The sequence below is a fragment of the Ceratotherium simum genome, chromosome 5 (assembly GCF_057802395.1).
Source record: "Ceratotherium simum simum isolate JZ-2026a chromosome 5, ASM5780239v1, whole genome shotgun sequence".
Taxonomy (NCBI): domain Eukaryota; kingdom Metazoa; phylum Chordata; class Mammalia; order Perissodactyla; family Rhinocerotidae; genus Ceratotherium; species Ceratotherium simum.
In genome coordinates, this window is record NC_141904.1 from 50146285 (window position 1) to 50166076 (window position 19792).

At 57.6% G+C, this 19792-nt stretch overlaps 3 protein-coding genes across 7 annotated transcripts in view; all 3 read right to left on the reverse strand.

Annotated features, from left to right (window-relative positions):
* Positions 1-9782, reverse strand: part of PFKFB4 (6-phosphofructo-2-kinase/fructose-2,6-biphosphatase 4) — a 46018-nt gene extending 36236 nt beyond the window's left edge. Inside the window, exons 1-3 of one of the 3 annotated variants that reach the window (XM_087430929.1) lie at positions 5935-6079; positions 785-901; positions 529-625 (exon numbers count right to left, since the gene is read on the reverse strand). In XM_087430929.1, coding sequence (XP_087287055.1) covers positions 529-625; positions 785-901; positions 5935-6031 — 311 coding nt within the window. In that variant the 5' untranslated portion in view covers positions 6032-6079. Of the gene's footprint in view, positions 1-528; positions 626-784; positions 902-5934; positions 6080-9709 lie in introns of those variants that run through there. The other 2 variants (XM_004419656.3, XM_004419655.3) reach the window with 2 other exon arrangements.
* A 450-nt stretch (positions 9783-10232) lies between these two features.
* On the reverse strand, positions 10233-12218 carry UCN2 (urocortin 2). The gene has a single exon (XM_087431732.1). The coding sequence runs from the start codon at positions 11627-11629 to the stop codon at positions 11291-11293; it is 339 nt and encodes a 112-aa protein (XP_087287858.1). The 5' UTR covers positions 11630-12218; the 3' UTR covers positions 10233-11290.
* An 893-nt stretch (positions 12219-13111) lies between these two features.
* COL7A1 (collagen type VII alpha 1 chain) overlaps positions 13112-19792 on the reverse strand; it is a 32055-nt gene continuing 25374 nt past the window's right edge. For all 3 annotated transcript variants that reach the window (XM_087430936.1, XM_087430935.1, XM_087430934.1), the window contains 22 exons: positions 19701-19760; positions 19535-19579; positions 19273-19308; positions 19126-19161; positions 18990-19046; positions 18780-18851; positions 18064-18135; positions 17783-17818; positions 17383-17463; positions 17102-17155; positions 16973-17026; positions 16836-16898; positions 16301-16363; positions 16080-16196; positions 15815-15892; positions 15664-15717; positions 15443-15491; positions 14701-14733; positions 14467-14553; positions 14138-14227; positions 13799-14002; positions 13112-13456 (listed from right to left, as the gene is read on the reverse strand). In XM_087430936.1, the coding sequence (XP_087287062.1) occupies positions 13440-13456; positions 13799-14002; positions 14138-14227; positions 14467-14553; positions 14701-14733; positions 15443-15491; positions 15664-15717; positions 15815-15892; positions 16080-16196; positions 16301-16363; positions 16836-16898; positions 16973-17026; positions 17102-17155; positions 17383-17463; positions 17783-17818; positions 18064-18135; positions 18780-18851; positions 18990-19046; positions 19126-19161; positions 19273-19308; positions 19535-19579; positions 19701-19760 (1458 nt within the window). In that variant the 3' untranslated portion in view covers positions 13112-13439. The remainder of the gene's footprint in view (positions 13457-13798; positions 14003-14137; positions 14228-14466; positions 14554-14700; positions 14734-15442; positions 15492-15663; positions 15718-15814; positions 15893-16079; positions 16197-16300; positions 16364-16835; positions 16899-16972; positions 17027-17101; positions 17156-17382; positions 17464-17782; positions 17819-18063; positions 18136-18779; positions 18852-18989; positions 19047-19125; positions 19162-19272; positions 19309-19534; positions 19580-19700; positions 19761-19792) is intronic.

Below are 19792 nucleotides of genomic sequence, written 5' to 3' on the forward strand. Positions count from 1 at the left end.
TATCTGAGTCTGGCTTTCCCTATTTGAATTAATCTCAATACTCCAGCCTGATCCTTCTGGCTTTGTGACAAGGTGCCAGGAGGTGGTCCCACTCCCATTCTGCCCCATCCCTGAGGCCTGTATCCCTGAACCCACTCGGCTCCCTTTCCTACCAGAGGCCATCCCCATGGAGGGCCTGGGGTAAGTGAGCACGGCCTCTATGCAGCCGGCCCTTAACTGCCCTGATTAAGCCTCCTCCCCACCTCCCTGAAACCCCACCCTTCCCTCCCCCAGGATGCCGTTAGCAAGGGCTCATTAATACCAGGGCAGGACAGGGCCAGCCACCAAGAGGCCACACGCCCTCTCCCCTCATCCCCAAACCCATCACATCCCCAACCCCACCACATCCTGAGAGATCAAGTCACCAGCCCTATCACAGCCCATTGGCACAGGGCAAGGCCAGGGCTCAGGAGCAGCTCAGGCATCACTAGCAACTGGGCTCTAGGGCCTTCTCTGTAAACACAAACACATATATACATACACACTCACTTCCTGATTTTCAGGCCCTCTTCGTTGTCTGGAAGGAAAAACTCAAAAGATTTGTATGTCTTGACCATGTCCCGGCGATACTGGCCAACGTTGAATTCTGGGAGAAAGAAGAGGCTCAGCTTTCACACGATTGCAACCCTCCCAACTCCGGACCTTGACCCACCTCCAGGCCCTGCCGCAGTCCAGCCTTCTCTCTTTTCCTCCTCCTCCCCCACAAAGCCCCAAGCCCCCTTGGAAAGCTGAGGCCAAGTCTCACCCCGTGTGGGCACACCAATCCAGTTCAGGTAGCGAGTCAGCTTTTTAGAGATGTAGGTCTTGCCCCTGGCAGGTAGGCCCACCATGACAATGAGCGTCGGGCATTTGGTCATGCAAACTGAAAGGCAAGGAACATAGCATCAGACAAGGGCTGGCACCACTCCCACTGTGTCTCTCCCTCTCTGCCCATGGTACCTCAGCCTCAGAGCACACGACTGGCATCAGATGTGTCTTCCCAGCCTCATGGCATCAGACAGCTCCCTGAGCGCCCCCAGAAGCTGGTCTCAAGCCACTGCCGGCATGCTTCCATCCCCCAGACCTGTCCGGGCTCTCACAGACACTGTGGTATCTCGCCTGCCCTTATCCTGATGTGCATCACCAGATATAAAGCTGGACCAGCCACAGCCCTGGCTAAACACTGCTGGGGAGTTCCCATGGCATGCCGGACAGAGCCAAAACCCAGTGGGGTATTCAACGCCCTGCCTGTCATCCAGGAATCCATACCCCTACCCCAATAATCACGCAGGGTCACACTGCTTACCCTCCTCATGATCAATTCCTCCTCATCATACGAAGCCCAACTCAAATGCTTCTTTAATGAGTCCTTCCTCCAGGGCACTTCCACGCCCACCTGGTACACTCTCCCCCTCAACCCCTGGCATCTCACTAATGGGTCTGCTCCTCCCAACTGATGACTTGGAGCAGAAGCAGCCCTGAGCCATTTGGGGTCTGGCACAGAGTTGGAGCTCAAAAATTATGGGCAGGAGTGGGGAGAGAGGCATCTCGAAACTCACCAGGGTGAGGGCCACAAGGGGCTGAGACCAGAGACCCAGGCCATGCCCACAAGGACAGTCCCTCTGATAGCCCACCCATTTCCATCCCATGTGCCAACCAGAGAAGTTGTTGAGGTTCTGAGAGGGAAAATGTCTAGACACAGCCCCACAGTCCCTGGCCCCCTAGGAAAGACACCAAGGCAGCAGAACTGCCAGCTCAGCTTTCAGTGTGGTCTCACCTCAGAAGCCTCAGGAAGCCTCCCTTTCATCATCCTCAGGACCTGGGCCAGGTAAAACACCCTGAAGCCCCATCACAGCAGCCAGACAGATGAACAGATGAGGGGACCTGTCACTGCCCTTCCTTCACCTGGTAGCCCTCCTTAGACAGACCACTGGTCCCTGCCCCTCAAGTTGTCCCCCTCACTAGAGCTGGAGAACAGAGGGCTCAGAGGCAGCCCAGCCTGGAGGTCAGGAGCCAGACAGGCCTGCGTTCCTATCTTGACTCTGACACTTACTGGCAACTCTGAGCCTCAGTGTCCTCACCTAAAAATGGGATGATAATCCCTCAGGAAGGTCTAGCACTATCGCCATGTAAAAGCTGGAGCACTTCCAGGAAGCTGTGCCCTCTGCCCCGCCCTGGCAGCACCCTGACTTAGGACACAGGTGCACCCCAGCACCCACTGCCCTTGGGACTTGGGGTGCAAAGGCCCCTTTCTGTCCCCAGGCAGGCCCTGCAGAGAAGTAAAGGGCTCTGCTTGCCAGTGGGAGCTCCATCACTCTTGTGCATGGCCTTTGGCAAATGTGACCCAAACTGTGAGCCCCAGGGCAGGGAGGGAGGGGACCCCATTGAATACAAACTGACAGTGAGCAAGAGGGAGGAAACTTGTAGAAAAACCTCAGCATTGGTTAAGGTGAGAGGAAAACAAGTTTGGCAAGGCCCTGTGTCCTGAGGGCCAGTGACGGCGCTGTTTGCACAATTCCTGGCTGGCTGGCCAGGGCTCTCAAGCAACCACAGTGCATCAGCTACTAACCATGGGGGAACATCTGCACCCCACCCTGCTCCCTGTGATGAGGCCACCCCTTCCCACCCCTCCCTGAAGGGCATGTCCACGACCTCAGGATTGGGGTTCCACAGCCCCTCTTCACATCTTCTACCTTCCCAGAGATGGCCCAGCCCTCCTCCCGTGGCGTTTGGTGACAGCATCGCCCCCTGCCCCACACACAGCCATGGTGGGCAGGCAGGGCGGCAAATCAGGGATAGATGCAAAATGAGAGCAATCAATTGCGTATCACCTCTGTTCCTCAAGATAAGCTGCCAAGGAAATGATTCAAAGGAAAAATCAAAGTACAAGCGTACTCATAACAGCTCTGCATACAAGAGCAAAACACTGGGCGAATCCCTGCAATGGAGAAACTGCAAACTGAGGCCCACACAGAGGGAACACACCACAGCGCCTGAGCGCGCGTGGGCCAGGGGAGCTGGGCGTGCAGCCAGAACTGCAGCTCTGGGCCCTCAAGGCCCCCAACATTGAACAACAGGACAGTAGAACACACCGTTCAGAACACTGGGCATGTGCGGAAGGAACCCTGAAGACATGTCGACTCAGCTTCCCTTGGTAGTTCCTTTTCCTGTAAATGTGTTCAAGGCCAGAGGAACCCCAGAAACGAGAGGCCTGAGACAAGCCTGGTGCTAGACAGTGACTACTTTCCGGTGGTGACACCACAGGGGCAGCCACAAGTCCCTGGAGTGGGTTCCAGAATTGACTCCTGAACTGTACCTGCTGCTCCCACTTCCTTGGGCCAGGCTGAGGAAGCAAGAGCTGTTGAAAATAAAGCAACCTGGCATCACTGTTCTGTTCAGAGGGGACAGAAAATCACCTCTCCTACTACCCTGTGCACACACCAGTTGTGTCCTTACCCTTACCTTGCCACCTTTTGGCTAAGAAAAGCCATCAGACAAACACTGTCCTTTCTGCCATGCTCCCTGAATCGCTTCTTCACCCCCTGCAGCACCTGCCCCCAGAGCTCCTCCAGGTCTGAGCTGAGGGGTCAATGATGAGGAAGGTAACTGCTGTTGTGTGGCTCTGAATTTTATCCAAAGGAGGAAGAACTGCTGATGGAGAGTGGGGGTGGAGGAGGGACATCCTTCAGCCAGCCAGCTTCTAGTGCCCTGAAGAGCTGGGGACTAGACCCAGAGACAACCCACCACACAGCACAGACCAGCCGTGGGCGCCATACCCTCTTTTCTACAAAGCCCTGGGATCAAGTCAACTTCCACCCACTCCCCACCCGCAGGTCCCTCACCTGTCCTTGTGGTCCTCCAACCTAGTCATAAACCCACTGTGCAGAGGGCAAAATGCTGCACGAATGCAGGCTCTGGGAACTGGAGGTGCTGCACAGGCAGGTTCTATCCACTCACTGCTTACTCATTCCCTGCTGTGAACTCTGGGACTCTAGCCTGGGGTCCAAACCCACACACAACGCCATCTCCTCCTCCAGGAAGCCCTCCTGTGCTGGGCCAGCCCACAGTCCCCCCACTGTAACACCCACAGACAGTGCAATGGCATGAGCCCCTCTCTGCTCAGGTCAGAGACACATTTTAATAGCATACTTGGAGCTTGGAGAAACACAGGCCCTGCCCCAGAGGCTGTGAGACCTGGGCAAGTCCCCTCCCAATTGGGCCTCAGCTCCCTTTCCACCTGTAATGGGGGTTGGCACAGAGCTGATGCTTCAATGCCTGACTTCGAGGTAGGGAGAAGCAAAGAAAGAGTGGTGATGAAATTACAAAATTACCTGCTACTACTTACGGAGCACCTACTACTTATGGAGCACCTACTCGTTAAGAGGCTCACAGCAGCTTCATGGAGCAGGGATGATGACTGTCTCCGTCCCACAGATGAGGGACCAGAGGCCTAGAGGGTCAGCTCCTTGCCCAAGGTCACACAGCTGAGCCACGAAGGATGCGGCTTGAGTGTTTCTGCCTCCAAAGTCCAAATTCTCACTCCTTCTTTATGTAACAACAGCAGCCACTCTCTAGTTAGGACAACACAGCTCTAACACAGACTGGCTAAAAGTAAAAGAGGAAGGGGCTTTGCCCTCCACACCTCCAGAAAAGTCCGAAAGGAGGGCTGGCTAGGGCGTGGCCATAGCTCCTCAGGACTGGGAGTATTGACTGGAAAGCCATGGCCCCAGGGCTGAGTGCATGATCACAGCCCCGGCACCCAACCTGGACCTACCTACATCGTGGTCAGAGCCATGACCCACCAGAACATCTGGTCAAAGCCATGGCCACCCCCTACCAGGACCCACAGTGTGGTAAGAATTACACACACCCCTCCCCCAGGATTCACATCATGGTCAAAGCCAAAGCCCCCAGGCAGGCCTCAAAGCAAGACAAGCTCCCAGCACTCTCTCCTCTTTATCACACTCAAGCAGAGGTCAGGAGTGCAGGGAGATTCTAGCAGATAACACAATCTCCTAATCTCCATTTCCATATCTGTACCAAGAGTTGGACTAGATGTTCTCTGAAGTCCTTGCCAACTTGCAAATTCACTACAATGTTTCAGTTACTCCTAAAACAAATCTTTGTTTTTCTTGGTGATAAAAAAGTTGCAGACTCATTTAAGGCAAGTAGAAAGTGAGGAAGTGGATTAAACACCCCAGATCCCAGGAAAGGTGAGCCCCTTAACAATTCCAGGAATTTCAGCATGTCTCCTAGATGTTTCACCCTCCAATTTTACCATTCACCCACAACCCCACGTGGGTTCCTACACACCCATGGACACAAACAGGCCCATATGGCACAGCGGTCTCACTGTCTCTATCCTCAACACATCCGCACTTCCCTGTAATTCCTCCCAAAACTCGGTTTTAGGCCCAGAGGCAGGTGATGAAGGTCGAAGGGCGCCCTTTCTCGTACTGGAGGACTAGCCCACCCTTGGGCCTTTGAAAGTTCTTGGCTCAGAAAAGCCAAGCGATTCCCTCAGGGCCAACACAGCTCAGACCAGGCCGGAGCCCCCGGCCCGCGCTCACTGGCCAGCAAAAGAGGGCAGGACCGCGGCTCCGAGTCCTTCCCTGGCCTGTGGGGATGGGGACAGAGTGGGGTGCGAAGGGGCCGGAGCCCTCCCCGAGGTGATGGAGGCCAGACCTAGCCCCCGCCGAGACGCCGCCACACACCTGTCCCCGCCCCCTGCTCGGCCACACCTGTCCCTGGCCCCTCACCTGTTCCTGCTCCCCTCCCACCAGTCACGGCAGCTTCACCTGTCCCCGGTTCCTCACCTGTTCCCGGCCCCCTCTCCAAGCGAGACCGCAGCCCAGGCCGCCCTACCCACTCATCCCGGTGCACCGCCCTCCCGGTTCCCCACCGACCCCGCCTCACCACCGCGCGGGCAGGCGTGCAGAGCGGGCCGCCCATTGCTGTACGGCATCCAGATCTTCTTCAGGGGGTTCTGGGTTAATTCCCGTGGGGACGCCATCCCAGGGCGGGGATGAGTTGATCTGCGCCGCTTGCTACTCGGCAGCCGAGCCACCTCGGGCCACTCGAGGCCCCGCCCCTCGGCCCCGCCCCTCGGCCCCGCCCCTCCGCAGACCCCGATGACGCAAGTCCAACTCCTTGCAGGCCCCGCCCCAGAACAAGTAGGCTCCACCCCAACTGAAGAGGGCCTGGCCTCCGACCACGCATGCCCAGCTCGCCTACGAACCGTTTGGGACCAAGCGGGCCCACCCGTCCTGCCAGGATCGCGGACGCGCATGCCCAACTCCCCACGTGTTCGAGGCCTAGATGGTGCAGGCCCCGCCCCAGATGCACCAGCCCAGCACACCCAACCGGACCGCGTGATTTGCGTAGGCCTTACCCACGGCCTCGCCCCCAGGGCGCCGCAGGTTCCGCTCCCTGCTACACGTGACCTCAGGGAAACCCTCCCCCCCGCCCCGTAGGGAGGGGTTTACATGCAATGGGGCAGGGCCTGCGTGACCCACAGGGCTTGGTTGGTCAGGACCAGCCTGGCAGCCCCTGCGTAACTAATCACTGGCCCGCTGCGTGGGCTGCCAACTCAGCTGCGCACTGTCGGCCTTGCGCTCCGACCGTCTTGTCTGCTCCGAGCTCTGGGACTCTTCCCGACCCGCAGGAGCTGGCGGCTCAATCAAAAAGGAGCTGGAAAAGCTCCTTTCTCATAGACAGGGACACAGGCCAATCTCAGAATTGATCGTGTTTCTCTCTTTGCCTTGGCTGCTGGGGAGCTTGGGCTAAACCCCCGCCCACCTGGAGCACGTGAGCAGGACCTTGTAACCAAGCTCTCTGGGGACTCACTGAGCCCTGGCAGGATCTTACTTGTCCTTCCAGGATTTCATTTTTGCCAACTAAATTTTAAATCATAAGTTTACATATTTTTTTAATGAGCCTCTGTCTCTTCATCAGGAAAATGGATTGCATGAATCATCACTCTCACAAGATTCTGGTATTCATTAAATGTGTCAATGTCTAAGTCCATTCTAAAGGACGTTAGTGTTATCATTTATTATATTATTTATCTCCCTCCTGTCTTTAAAAGTGCAGTGGAGGCAAGGGACAAGGGAGATATCCAGAAGTTCAGGAACCCCTAGAACATTCTCTCGTGTCATGTCTTCTCTCAGTCTCCTCAGCCCAGTCTCTCCAAGCTTTGTACGCTTTCTGCCCCAGAGCCCCCACTGACAGTGCTCCAACCTGGGTCACACTGCCCTCTAGCGATGTCCTCCACCACACTCCCTACAGGGTCACTGTATCCTCAAGTTCTCTCTGCCCAGTGTGTGCCCAGCCAAGTGGTAGGGGCATGGAGAACTAGGCTTGATCCAGTGCACTGCAGGTGCAGCGCTCCTTCCCTCCGACCTCCCTGCCACCCCCTGCCTTGGGTTAGTCCTCCATATCACCACTCAGCGCTTCAAAGCCCAGCAAGGACACTTAAGATGACTCTGATACAAATGTCTTGCCCACTTCCCAGGAAATGAAGGTTCAGGAGGTCCACATGCTGGAAGCCCACCTGGACCTCCCTGAAACCAGCTCTAACTGCCTACCCTGGGGAATGCCCTGCCCCAGACAGAGTCCACCACTTCCTGCTTCATCCTTCCCCTACAGTGTCCACCTCACGCCTAGCAGCTCTGAGCCCACCCGTGGGCGGCTTCTGATGAGCAGTACGCCCCTTGTGACCACCCGCCTGCTTCCTACTTCTCCAAAGCAACTCATTCTGTTCCTGACACAGCCAGCCCTCTGAGCTGCTGCCAAGGCCATTCTGGGGCCACTCTGGCCTCAGAGACCTGTCACCACACACCCACCCTGTCCAACCCCCAGCACTCATTGCAAAGGCTGTCTCCTCTAATATCCACAGATACCCAGCCCCTCCTCAGGCCTGCCCCTTCTCCTCCTCAGCCCTCCCGGGATGTGAGTCAAAGGCTGGGGGTTGGGGACAGCCAGGGCAGGGCAGGAAGCCAGGACCATCTCTCAGAAGCCATCCCCACACTCAGACAGTCTGGCTTCCCAGGAAAAGCAGTGGCTCTGCACCTCCCACTCTTCCCCAAACAGTCTGCCGCTGGGCTGACCAAGATACACCCTCCCAAGTCCCTATATCCAGTGGGAGGCCACAGGTCAACAGCAATAGAAGCCTGAGGCCCCTCCCCAAGGCCAGGGTCTACATCTGCTTGAGGATATTCCCCATCTCTCCTCCCATGGCCCCAATTCTAGAGTAGGAAGCTGAGGAAGAGGATCAGGGCCCAGAGTCAGGGCCAGCCCACAGTGCAGGATGGACTCAGATCAACTCCCAGTCCTTCAGAACCTCGCCTGCCACACCTTACACTATCACCACACTTGCCCCCTCCACATCTGCGCTCTGGCTTGTTCCCTCCATTGAAATGTTCTCCTGGCTTTCTGCTCCCTCAGCGTCAGCAGATGCCCAATAGAATAACCAGCCCTCATAGCTCTTCCCTCCTCAGGGCCATCCTGATGTGAGCCAACTATCCTGGCCCAGGGGTGGGAAGTGAGCTGGGATGTGTGTGGATGTGTCCTGCTTAGACTCTTTCCACCATGGACCTGCCTGGCTTGGCCCTGGTTGGCTCCCGTGGTGCCCTCTGCATTGACCACTGGACCTCCTCCAAGCTACAAGCTGTGGAGTGGCCAGAGTCCTCAATCCTCAGTTCTCAATGCTCAAACTCTTCCCAATCTCTGTATCTGCAAAGCCACCCTTTGCAGCATAAAGGCCCAGGGATCTCAGTGAATGTCACGCAGACCCACGTGCCAATGCATGAAAGCCTGCATGTGCACACAGCCACACGTACACACAACACTAACAAGCCCACATCCAGGCCCGTGCAGAGACAGGCAGGCTGCAGTGGGGCCTGCAGCTCTCTGCTTCCTCCCTTCTCGTTTATTCCCACCCCTATCCCTTCTGCTGCCTCTGGGAGGTTTGGGGATTTCCCAGGATTCCAGCTTCCTCTGGCTATTTCTAGCCAAGGATCATCCCCAGTGTCTCCCTGGGCCCAGAGCTCAGAGGGTGTGAGGTTCCCACTTAGCAGTATGGAGCCAAGTGACCAAGCAGCCTGTGAGCCCTGGTCTGCGCTTGCTGATTCTAGCCTGCCACGGTGCACACAGTAGGTGCTCACAGTGACTCAAGACCAGCCAGGGCACACAGTAAGGGCTCAGAGAGGTTCATGACCAGGACAGCACAAGTAGGTGCTTAGAACAGCCCAGGAGCGGCACATGGCACACAGTAGGTGCCCTAGAAATGCTAGTGTAAGGGCTGAAGCCACATCATATGAAAAACTTCCCAAATGAGCCTCTGGACACCAAACTGGTGTGACCCCTGAGAGGGGACCTGGACAAACGGGACCCCCTGGAGGCCAGAAAAAGGCAGAGCAGGAGGGCCCCGGGCAGCTCCAGCTGGCTGTCCCTCCCCCTGGGCTGGAGGAAGAAGCTATTTATAGTTCCCCCTTGGCCCAGCCCCACCCCCCACCCCCCGCAAGGCAACAGTGTTCCCCCTCCTCCATGCCACTGACAGACTGATGCCCCCTCAGAGCACCCCTATACCTGGAGAGGTCCCCAACATCCTCGCACCCCTTCCAGCACCACCGCCACTGCACCCGGGTCTTTTCCCAATCCCCGCACCCTCTCCACGCAGCCCCGTCCCTACCCCGCCTGCTGCTCCCTGACCCGGGGTCCGTGAGGGAGCTGCCTCCTTCCATGCCTCTGTCCATCCTGCCATGAACTGGCCTGGGCCACCAACTCCTACAGCTTGGAGTCTGGCGCCCCGCCCTCCGGGCTCTGGAGAGAGCAGCGGCGTGCCCTGGGGCCCCGCCTCTCCAGCCCCGCCCTGGGCCCGCCCCCCAGGGCTGCTTAACTGAGATCCACGTCAGTGCCCCCAGACCAGCAGCCAGCCTCGCGCCCGTATTGCCTCTCCAGCCAGAGCTGTCCATAGCGCCCGGTGTCTGCTCTCCTCTCCAGCTGGAGCTGTCTACACTACCCAGAGTACCTGCCCCAACTGCAGGCAAGCCTGTTCATGCTGTCCAGAAGGTCAGTCCCATCTCCAGCCCAGCAATGGGGTTGGGAGAGTGAGATAAGGCAAAACCTCCTCCTTCCACACCAAGGGACCAGGTCAGTGAAATTGGGAGAGGGGAGCAGGCAGAGGGGCAGCATGGCCAGCTATGGCTCAGCTCTCGTGTGTCACTGCCGGGTGCGATTCTCATCCATCCCATTCTCCAGTCACTACATTTATTGAGCCCTTCCTGCATGCCAGAACCTTCATGCACACCATGTCACTCAGTGCTCACAAGAATCTTGGTGGCATCACTCTGCTTTACAGATGAGGAAACCGAGGCTTGGAAATGTGAGCATCTTTGCTCAGCACCATTTGGTGAGGAGGGGCAGAGTTGGGCCGAAGCCCCGGCAGCCTGAGCCCCCTCTCCCCTGAGTCGTATGTGTCCCAGGGCCAAGGCTGGGTGTGCAGGGATGTGGATAGGACAGTGCCTGGCTATGTGTTGAGCAGGTTTGGAGGACAAGCACCTGTTCCTCCCAGCCCCTCACACACATTCACAGCTGTCAGATACAGAGGGACACAGTCACACATGCACACACACACACCCCTCCCCACAAGGCAAGGCTGCCACAGCCAGACTTCCCCCGTACAGCCATCCGTGCCTAGAGATGCCCCCGATGGCCTCATCCATCTGGGGTGGGTGCTGCCTCATGGAGCACAAAACATGCATGTGACCCTCAGCCAGCACTTCCCTATGTGGTGACCTGTGGGGGCAGGGCAGACCTGCAGGTCTGGTCTTAGGTGGACTGGTTTCAGATGAAGAAATGGGCTCCTGTGTTGAGGTTCCTGAAAGTGGCATGACAGTGACCACATGTGGTGGTGTCCAGAGGCTCTGTGACTGTGGGGCACCCAGACATGGCAAGACTCCACGAGGTAGTGACCTTCCACAGTAGTGTCCAAGCTGTCCAGACATACTGTAAGTCTGTGGAGCTCCCAGGTGTGGCAAGACTTCACTTGGCAGCAACCTGACATGGCAATGTCCAGGCTGTCCAAAAACACTGTGACTCTGTGAGGCACTCAGATATGATATGACACCACATGCCAGTGACCCATACGGCAATGTCCATACGGCAATGTCCAGATGCACTGTGCCCAGATGCAGTACCCTCCAGCTCTGCTGCTGCTCTCCAGGTCTCCCCATCCAGGGTGGCCCCATCATTGTAACCCCCTCCCTCAGGCTCAGTGGCAGCCAATGTGGGTCAGGATGTGAGCATTGGAGGCAGCCCACTCCCTCGCAGCCCTGGCCTGGGCCTGCTCCAGTAAGATCTGCAGGAGGCCAATGGGGACATCCAGCGAGAGGGCGATGCGTGAGCCAGGGCAGGGCCCAGGGCTGGGGTGGCCCCAAGCAGCAGAGGAGCCTGTGGTGCTGGCTGAGTGGCCCTCCAAGGCCACAGGGCGGGGAGTGGTCTGGGGAAAGTTCTGAGGGATGAGCTGGAAGGCTAGGATAGGGGTCGCTGGGACAAGCAGGGCTCTCCCCAGTGTCAGGACTCTCAGCACCAGCAGAGCCCACCTGGTCATCGCGTGGTCAGGCTGTGAGGGGAAAACAGGCTCAGGGTGGGGGCTCTGGTCAGCTATGGCTCATGGACAGAGACAGATGGGGTAAGCAGAGAGACAGAGAAGGAGACGGAGAGGTAGAGATTAGAGAGGCCAGGCCAGGGACAGAGAGAGGCAGACAGAGAAGAAGGGACAAGAAGAGAACCAGAGTGAGACAGAGAAAATCAAGACAGAGCCAGACATGATGTACACCTGAAATTTATACAATGTTATAAACAAATGTTACTGCAATAAACAAAAAATTATAAATAAATAAAAATAAAAAAAAAAAATAAAAAAAGACAGAGCCAGACAGAGAAAGGGTCAGAGAGACAGAAAGAGTGAGAAAGAGAATGAGAGGGACAGAGATAGACAAAGAGACAAAGAAACCAGAGACAGAGAGCCACAGATATATCTAGATATGGATATATCTTTATATATGGAGAGAGAGAAGAAGAAAGAGGAAGAGAAGAAGAAGAGGAGGAAAAAGAAGAAGAGGAAGAGGAGTGGGAGGAAGAAGGAGGTGGAGGAAGGAGAAGGTGGAGGAAGGAGGAGGAGGAAGAAGGAGGAGGAGGAGGGAGGAGGAGGAGAAGGGAGGAGGAGGGAGGGAGGAGGAGGAGGGAGGAGGAGGAGGGAGGAGGAGGAGGAGGAAGGAGGAGGAGGAGGAAGGAGGAGGAGGAGGAAGGAGGAGGAGGAGGAAAGAGGAGGAGGAGGAGGAGAAATGGAGGGAGGGGGAGAGGGAGAGGGAGAAAGAGATGGAGATGAATGAGATGGAGACAGAGCCAAACAGAGGGAGCCTGTAAGACAAAGAGACAGAAACCACCCCAGAGCGAAAGAGTATAATGGAAATAAGGATGCAAAGAGACAGAGAAACACAGAGGGACAAAAGGGGAGCCTGAGGTCTGAGCAAGAGAGCTTGCAGCAGATCCAGGACAAAGAAGGGCAGAAATGGGGGTCCTTGAGGCAGAGAAGCAGCCAGAGACCCCAGGGCCCCCTCAAGTCCAGACTTGGATCCACTTGGATCCACTAACCCAAAACTTGGATCTACTCAACCCCCAGGCCCTGCCCATCCCAGCCCAACCCCAGTCTTACCAGTAGCAGCTTCCTTTGGGGTAAGTCAGGGCTCCCGTGGCTGCCCGGGGCTGGGGCCAGGCAGTTCTGTGCTGTGGTCTGACCTTCTGCCCCCTTCAGGGCCCATTTATCTCCCTCAGCCCCCTGGGGTGGGAGCCAGGGCATGTCTCCTGGCATGAGGCAGCCCCTCACCTATGCTTCATCCTGTCCTAGGGGGCAGTGAGGACACATCCTCAGCCCCTACCCTATCTACTCCTCTCTGGGGACAAGTTGGGGACTGAAGGTCACAGGGCAGTGACCAGGGCTGGACAGAGGCACTCTGTACTCATGTAGGATAGTACTGAGCTCCCAGAGAAAACCTGACACCCCTGTCTCCCCAAACAGTCACAACATGGGCCTTTTAAAACAGCAGCTTTAATGCCCCCCAGAATCAGCACCATGTCATCACAGGCTCGGGTCAAGGGGCGGGTCAGACACAGTCACATCTGCTCACTGCCCACAGCCACCCCCACATTGAGACATCTGCCAGGGAGGCAGGAGCCACAATGGGGGTTTGTTCACAGTGGGGAAGGCTGGGCCCACGGGACCAAGTCACTGAAATAACGGACACGCTCCTGCACGCTCACATGCACACAGGCCTCTAGCACCAAGGTGAGGACAGCAGGGTTCTGCTGATACACCGACTCCTCTGGGGGATGCTGAACTTCAGCTCATTATCTGGGCCTCAGCTCTGGACAGCACCTGGGTAGGGCAGGTTGGGAGCTGTCTTCAGCCATCTGACCTTACCCAACATGTAGGCCACTGAGAAGCACTGGGCAAAGGGTCAACGGGGCAGGGAGCTAGGGACACAAAGGGAGCAGGGGCTCTCACCTCAGAGGGGATCCTTACTCAGGTCTTTAAAGGAGGCAGCATGGAGGAGGACCATACTGGGACTCCACAGCTTCTCTATTCAGTTGTCTGGTCTGGGCATCTGTCCCAGGTCCCCCAGTCTGAGGGGCCTTCTGACCCAGGACCCTGACCCGGGACCTGGTCTGGGTAGGCTCAGTGCCCAGGCCCCTACTGGGGTGGGGGATACGCCCGTACCTGTTCCCTGGCTCTGGATCACTCGGGGTTGGCAGCGGCGCTCACAGGCCTCACGGGTCCCAAAACGGTTGGCATTCCCTCCACAGCCACCGTAGACAAAGGGGTGACAGGCCTCTGTGCCGTCTGCTACAGCCCGATGGTACCAGCGCAGGGTGTAGGCAGTACAAGAGCCCTCGTCCAGCGGAAGCAAGCAGGGGTCTGAGTCTGAGGTCAGTGGGGGTCAGGAGGTCAGTAGGGGTGGCAAGAGTCAGAGAGAGGCTGGGGGTCGGTGAGAGGTCAGCAGGGATCAGCTCTGCCTGCCCCTACCAGAATCCCTCTGGGCCCAGCCCTCATTCTCACCATCGCCATCCCAAGGAGCCTCAGGGGCCTGGTATTCCTCCACAGAATACTCAGAGTATTCATACTCGTCGTCCTCGGGGGGCACCCGGCCTGCACACACAAGGGGTGTGCTGTGAGCAGGGCCAGTGCTGGGCAAGGTTCGTGCTGCTCAACCCTGGCCCTCAGGGAGGGGCGAGCAGCACTGGTCTCCCATGTGTGTGCATGAGAGTGTTCATGCATGTGCCCTGCATGTGGACCCTGTGCATGTGGCACATGCCCTGCATGCATGAGCACCCCTGCATGTGTCTGTGCTCTACCCACACATGCCCCATGGGTCCAGCTGTCCTCACCTTCCTCCTCTGCATGAGAGACCCGAAGCACAGGCACACGGTGGAGCTGGGGGCCAGCGGTGTCTGCAGCATAACTAGAGAGGGGTCCTGGAGCAAGGAGCAGGGGCACAGGGCCCTGGGGTCATCATGGCAGCCACCCCAGGAAAGTCCCTGCTGAGAGGACCAGGTGATGGGCAGAGCAGGGCCTGGGGTGAAGAAAGTTCCAGGAGCAGAAAATACCAGAAAAATACTCACGTGATCCAGATGCGATAAACTGGCCCTGGCAGGCTGGAAGGGGAAGAGAGAGGCAGGGAGAGAGACAATGACAGAGAAAGCAAGAGACAAAGATGGAAACAGGCAGGGAGAGAGACGGGGAGAGACACACACAGCCGGGGTAGAGATATACAGAGACGGACAGCAGGAGAGAGTGACAGAGAGAAAGACAGAAGGAGAGAAAGGAAGAGAGAGACAGTGGGAAGCAGAGAGAGAGAGAGGGAGAGAGAAAGAGGAAGAAAGGCAGAGGAGAAACAGACAAAGAATGAAAGAGAAGTTGGGAACAGGTCAACAAAGGGCAAGAGAGAGAGGGCGAGAGAGAGACCGTCAGAAGCAGGCAGGCATGGAGACAGGGTGGAAGCAGTCGCAGACAGACAGAGATGGGAGGAGAAAGCCTCATTCTCTGATGCCTCCAGGGCCATCAGAGCCCCCCGACCCCATATCAGGCCCAGAGGGACCAGCTCTGCTCCCACCTCCACCCCTTCCACACATGGCCATACTGGGCATCCAGGAACACATTTCCATCTGCATTTGCCTATGTGTCTCCATTTGGGGAAGTCCTGTTAGCCTGTCTGTCCTGAAACACATGCGTATCCATCCATCTCCACCCATCTCCTTGACTGCTTGCCCCCGTAAGTTCTGGGGACCCTTCCTGCCTTTGTCTAGGGGTCCTGGGGTGGAGTGGGGATGGGACCCAAGAGACTCTGGGCTGGGCTCCACTCACCACAATGCTGACTCATCTCCTGACGCACAAAGGCCCGAATGTCATCCTCCTGGGAGCACAAGACCACAAGGATCATGAAGAGCCCATGGATCACGGGAAGGACAAAGGGCACATGATGCAGGGATCATGGAGGGGGAGCATTGAGTCAGGGGCCCAAGGCCCAGGGGGTCTGGGTGTTGGGTGCAGGAGGCAGGGCCCAGCCCACCCAGGCCCACACTCACTGTCAGCGCGGCTTCTCCCTTCTCACCACGAGGGCCAGTGGGTCCTGGCCGCCCCTGTGTGCAACGGATGGGACCAGGCTATGATCTCTGATCTCAAGGACACCAGAGGTCACCCCAATCTCTGACCCCAAGCCCAGGAATCCCCACTTACCTGCTCCCCTCTCTCTCCAGGGATCCCAGGGGCCCCAGGGGCACCCACCACACTCTCTCCAGGGGGACCTCGCTCACCCTGTCAGACAGAAGGACTGAGTGAGCAGGGTCAGAGGCAGTGGGGGTCAGAAGTAGGGTAAGTTGGGGATCATAGGTTCAGAGGTTGTGGCAGGGATATTGAGGGAAGGGTTGCAAGGTCAGAGATCAATAAGATTAGAAGGGACAGGGGGGTTCAGGCATCAGGAGTCAGAGTCAGGGTCCCTCACCTTCTGGCCCTGAAGTCCTTCAGGGCCTTTGGGACCAACACTGCCAGGGGACCCCGGTGGACCACTAGAGCCATCATTGCCCCTGGGACCTGGGAAGCCCCCAATTCCTGGGGGCCCCTGGGGAGAGACAGATCAGAGTCAATGATCAGAGTCCCCCAAAATGGATGCACTTCCAGAGAGCACAATCCCCGCAGTTCACCATGACCTTGGCCTCAACTTACCCGCTCCCCTTTCTCACCCTGGTCACCCTTGGGTCCTGGTTGCCCATCAAAGCCTCGGTCACCCTGGGAACAGAAAGAAGCATGAGAGACCCTTTACCCTGGCCTTCCTCAGCCCAACCGCCACGAGCGCCATGGTCCAATGGCCACAACCTTCCGTGACCTGAGCACTTGTGACCCTACCAGCTTGGGGACCCTCAATCTGCCATGAGCCCCATGACCTCAACCCCACTGTAACATCCTTTGCTCTGACTCCACCCATTTCCCTTACAATGACACTCCAACCTCCCCCACTGACCCCACCCACCGTAACTCCTTAGCTCTGATGCACATGTCCCCTCCGCTCCACCTCCCATCCCTTAATCCTAAATTCCCACTGTGACCCCAACCCACCCTGAAATCTCAAGACCAGCCCCACTCCACCCCCCAATGTCCCAACCTTCCACAACCTTCCCTGATGCAAAACCCTCATGGCCCTACCATGACCTTCCCTATCCCATCCTGACCCCCCAATGTCCACTGTTGAGAGACGCCATACCTTGGGACCAATCAGGCCCTCCTTTCCAGGGGCCCCCGACAGGCCCGGCACACCTGGCTCTCCCTGGAGAAGAGAAAACATGAGCTGGGCCCTGGCCCACCCGTCCTCTCCCCGTTCTGGGTGTGCCCCACACTCACCATATCTCCCTTGTGTCCTGCCAGCCCAGGGCGCCCAGGGGGACCAGCTTCTCCCTGCAGGCATCAGGTGGAGGAGTCAGCCTTAGGCCCAGTCCCCCCAGCCACCCACATCCCCTGTCTCCTCTGTACCTTATCTCCCTTCTCTCCGTCGAGGCCACAGGCTCCCTTAACCCCCCGTTCTCCCTGAGGGAAAAAAGCAGATGGAAAAATGACTTCCAGATACCTCACCCTATCACCCCTTGATCCTGAAACCCCTCTCCAAACGGGCCTCAGACACTCTAACCTCTGACCTTCCAACCTCCAACCAACACCCCACATCAACCCTGGATACCCCAACATCTGACCCCAGATACCTCACCCTCCAACATCAGGCCTCCTGACCAGGAAAAAATACTCAGTTCCCTTCCCACCTTGAGGCCCCGGGGACCCGTGAAGCCAACATCTCCTTTGTCTCCTCGGACACCAGGGGCTCCATCCTTTCCTGGGGATCCCTGGGGGGAGAGGGGTCAATATGAAGTCAGGGGAGATCAGTGAGCAATCAAAGGGAATCACTCTGGATGTAACGGATTGGGAACATCATGGGGGTGAGAGTCACCATTGGAGGCCAGAGTCACTGGAAGGTCAGGGTTTTCCAAGGGGACAAGAGTCACCATGGGCAGGGGGTCACCATGTGGGTGGAACCATCATAGGGGTTACTGTGAAGGTAGGGGGCCCTGGGCAACATGAGGACACTATGAAAGCACTGGGTCACTATAATGTCAAGGGTCACCAAATGGGGATGGGGGCCCTGTGGGAGCAGGGGCATCTTACCGGGTCACCAGGGATCCCTGCAGCACCGGGCTCACCCTGTGGGAAACACAGATGGGGGAGGGAGGCCCCCCAATGTGACTGTCCCCCATGCTGGCCTATCTGCTGCACGTGAGGCCACTCGGTGACTCTGTGGCCAGGGCCCAGGCTGCACACAGATCCCATGTGAACACACACATGGCCAACAGTGAGGGAGGTTGGAAACTCCCCAACGCTCAGAGGACACCCATGGGACAGGTGTGTGTGACGTGTGGCTCTGGGTCTGTGCCTGGGGCAGGGCTTGCCTTGGATCCCGTGAGTCCACGCACTCCCAGCAACCCGGCTGAGCCCTTGTCACCAGGCTCTCCCTTGGCACCCTGTGGGAGTGACCAGAGAGGGACACAATCAGGAACAGACCAGGCTGGAGGCTTGGAGTATGACTGGAACTACCAACGGGGGCAGAGCTTGCCAGTGCCCCTCCCCACCACCACCCCCAGTAGCCCCATCCCTTCCAGCCCACACCATAGCAGGTGGAGCTGGGGGCTGTGCCCCATGGAGTGGCTTGTTTCTCACCCCAGGTCTCCCAGATTCCTGCCCCTCCCGCTAACCATTGGGCCCCTAAACCTACCTGGAGTACCCCTAACACCCGAGGATCCCCCTTCCTGTTCCCAGCGGGCCTCTCATAGAGCCACAGTCCACAGAGCTCCCCTTGTGACCTCACATTGAGGCCTTTGAGCCCCCTGTAGAGCCCCCATCCTCTCAGCCTCCCCATAGAGTTGCTACAGCCTACAGAACCCTTTCCCCTCTGACCTCCAGAAAGTCCCCCTCCCATCCTCCCTTCCTGTCCTCACAGACCTGCCATGGAACCCCCACAGCCCCAGGACCCCCTTGCTGACCCTACATGGTACCACCCAAGCTCCCATGGGGCCCCCTCTTTCCCTCATAGAACCTCCATAGAGACCCCGCAGCCCGCAGCACCCCCTCCCGACGCATATAGAGTACCCCACCCTCTCTCCCATACCTTCTCTCCAGGGTTCCCAATATCTCCCCGAGGTCCTTTGTCACCATCTGTGCCCCGAGGCCCTCGTTCACCCTGGGTCAGGGGTCAGAAGTCAGGGTCAGGGGCTAGAGTCCCTGAGTTTGAGCTCTCAGATCCCCTGGCCAAGCCCCCATAGGAGCCCCTCCCACACACAAGGGAGACCCAGTCTGCACATGGGCCAGACCCACTCACCATGTCCCCCTTGGCACCCTGTGGCCCCGGAGGCCCCACAGCCATGGCTGAGTCGCCCTGAGTGGACAAGGGGGCAGTCAGAGGAGTCGGAACACTCTTAGTCCCCTGTCCTGCCCTCCTCCATGCCCGCACTCACCTTGTCACCCTTTAGTCCTGCGGTCCCAGCATCACCCTATTGGGTGGAACAGTGTGAGTCTCACCCAAAGGGAGGAGTCCCAAGTCCTAATTACAAGAGCTATCCCCACCCCCACTTACCCCAGAAGCTGTTTCCCCATGTCCTTACCTTCTCCCCACGCTCCCCCCGGCTGCCCGGAGGGCCCTGTATGAGAGAAGAAGACTGTGAGGTATGGAAATTTGGGGAGACTAGTAGAGAGACAGCTCAAGGGGCAGGGGAGGACCAAGGGGGGCCCAGGGGAATAGGGGAGACAAAGGACTAGAGAGTAGACAAGGAGAACCAGAGAGCTGTGGAGAGTGTCCCAAGGGCACAGAGGGCACAGGCAAGGGACTGAAGTCACATCACTGGCACTTTCCACAAGGGGACCCACCGTGAGTCCTCTGGGTCCCTCCTGGCCAGGGCGGCCATCTTCACCCTGGATGGTGCCATTAAGTTCATTGATTTTAAGTTGGAAATTAGAGGCAAGAACCACAATAAAGGGAGCCCTGAGGTGGCTCCCTGCAATAGGCCGTGACCACAGAGCAGGACATACGTACCCGAACGCCTGGCTCCCCACGCTCGCCGCGGGCCCCAGGCAGCCCTACTCCAGGGTTTCCCTGGAGATCAACAGGGCACCAGGGATAAGTGA

Coding starts and splice junctions, on each gene's coding strand:
- UCN2 (XM_087431732.1), bottom strand. CDS start 11,629: ATGACCAGGTGGGCTCTGCTGGTGCTGAGAGTCCTGACACTGGGGAGA.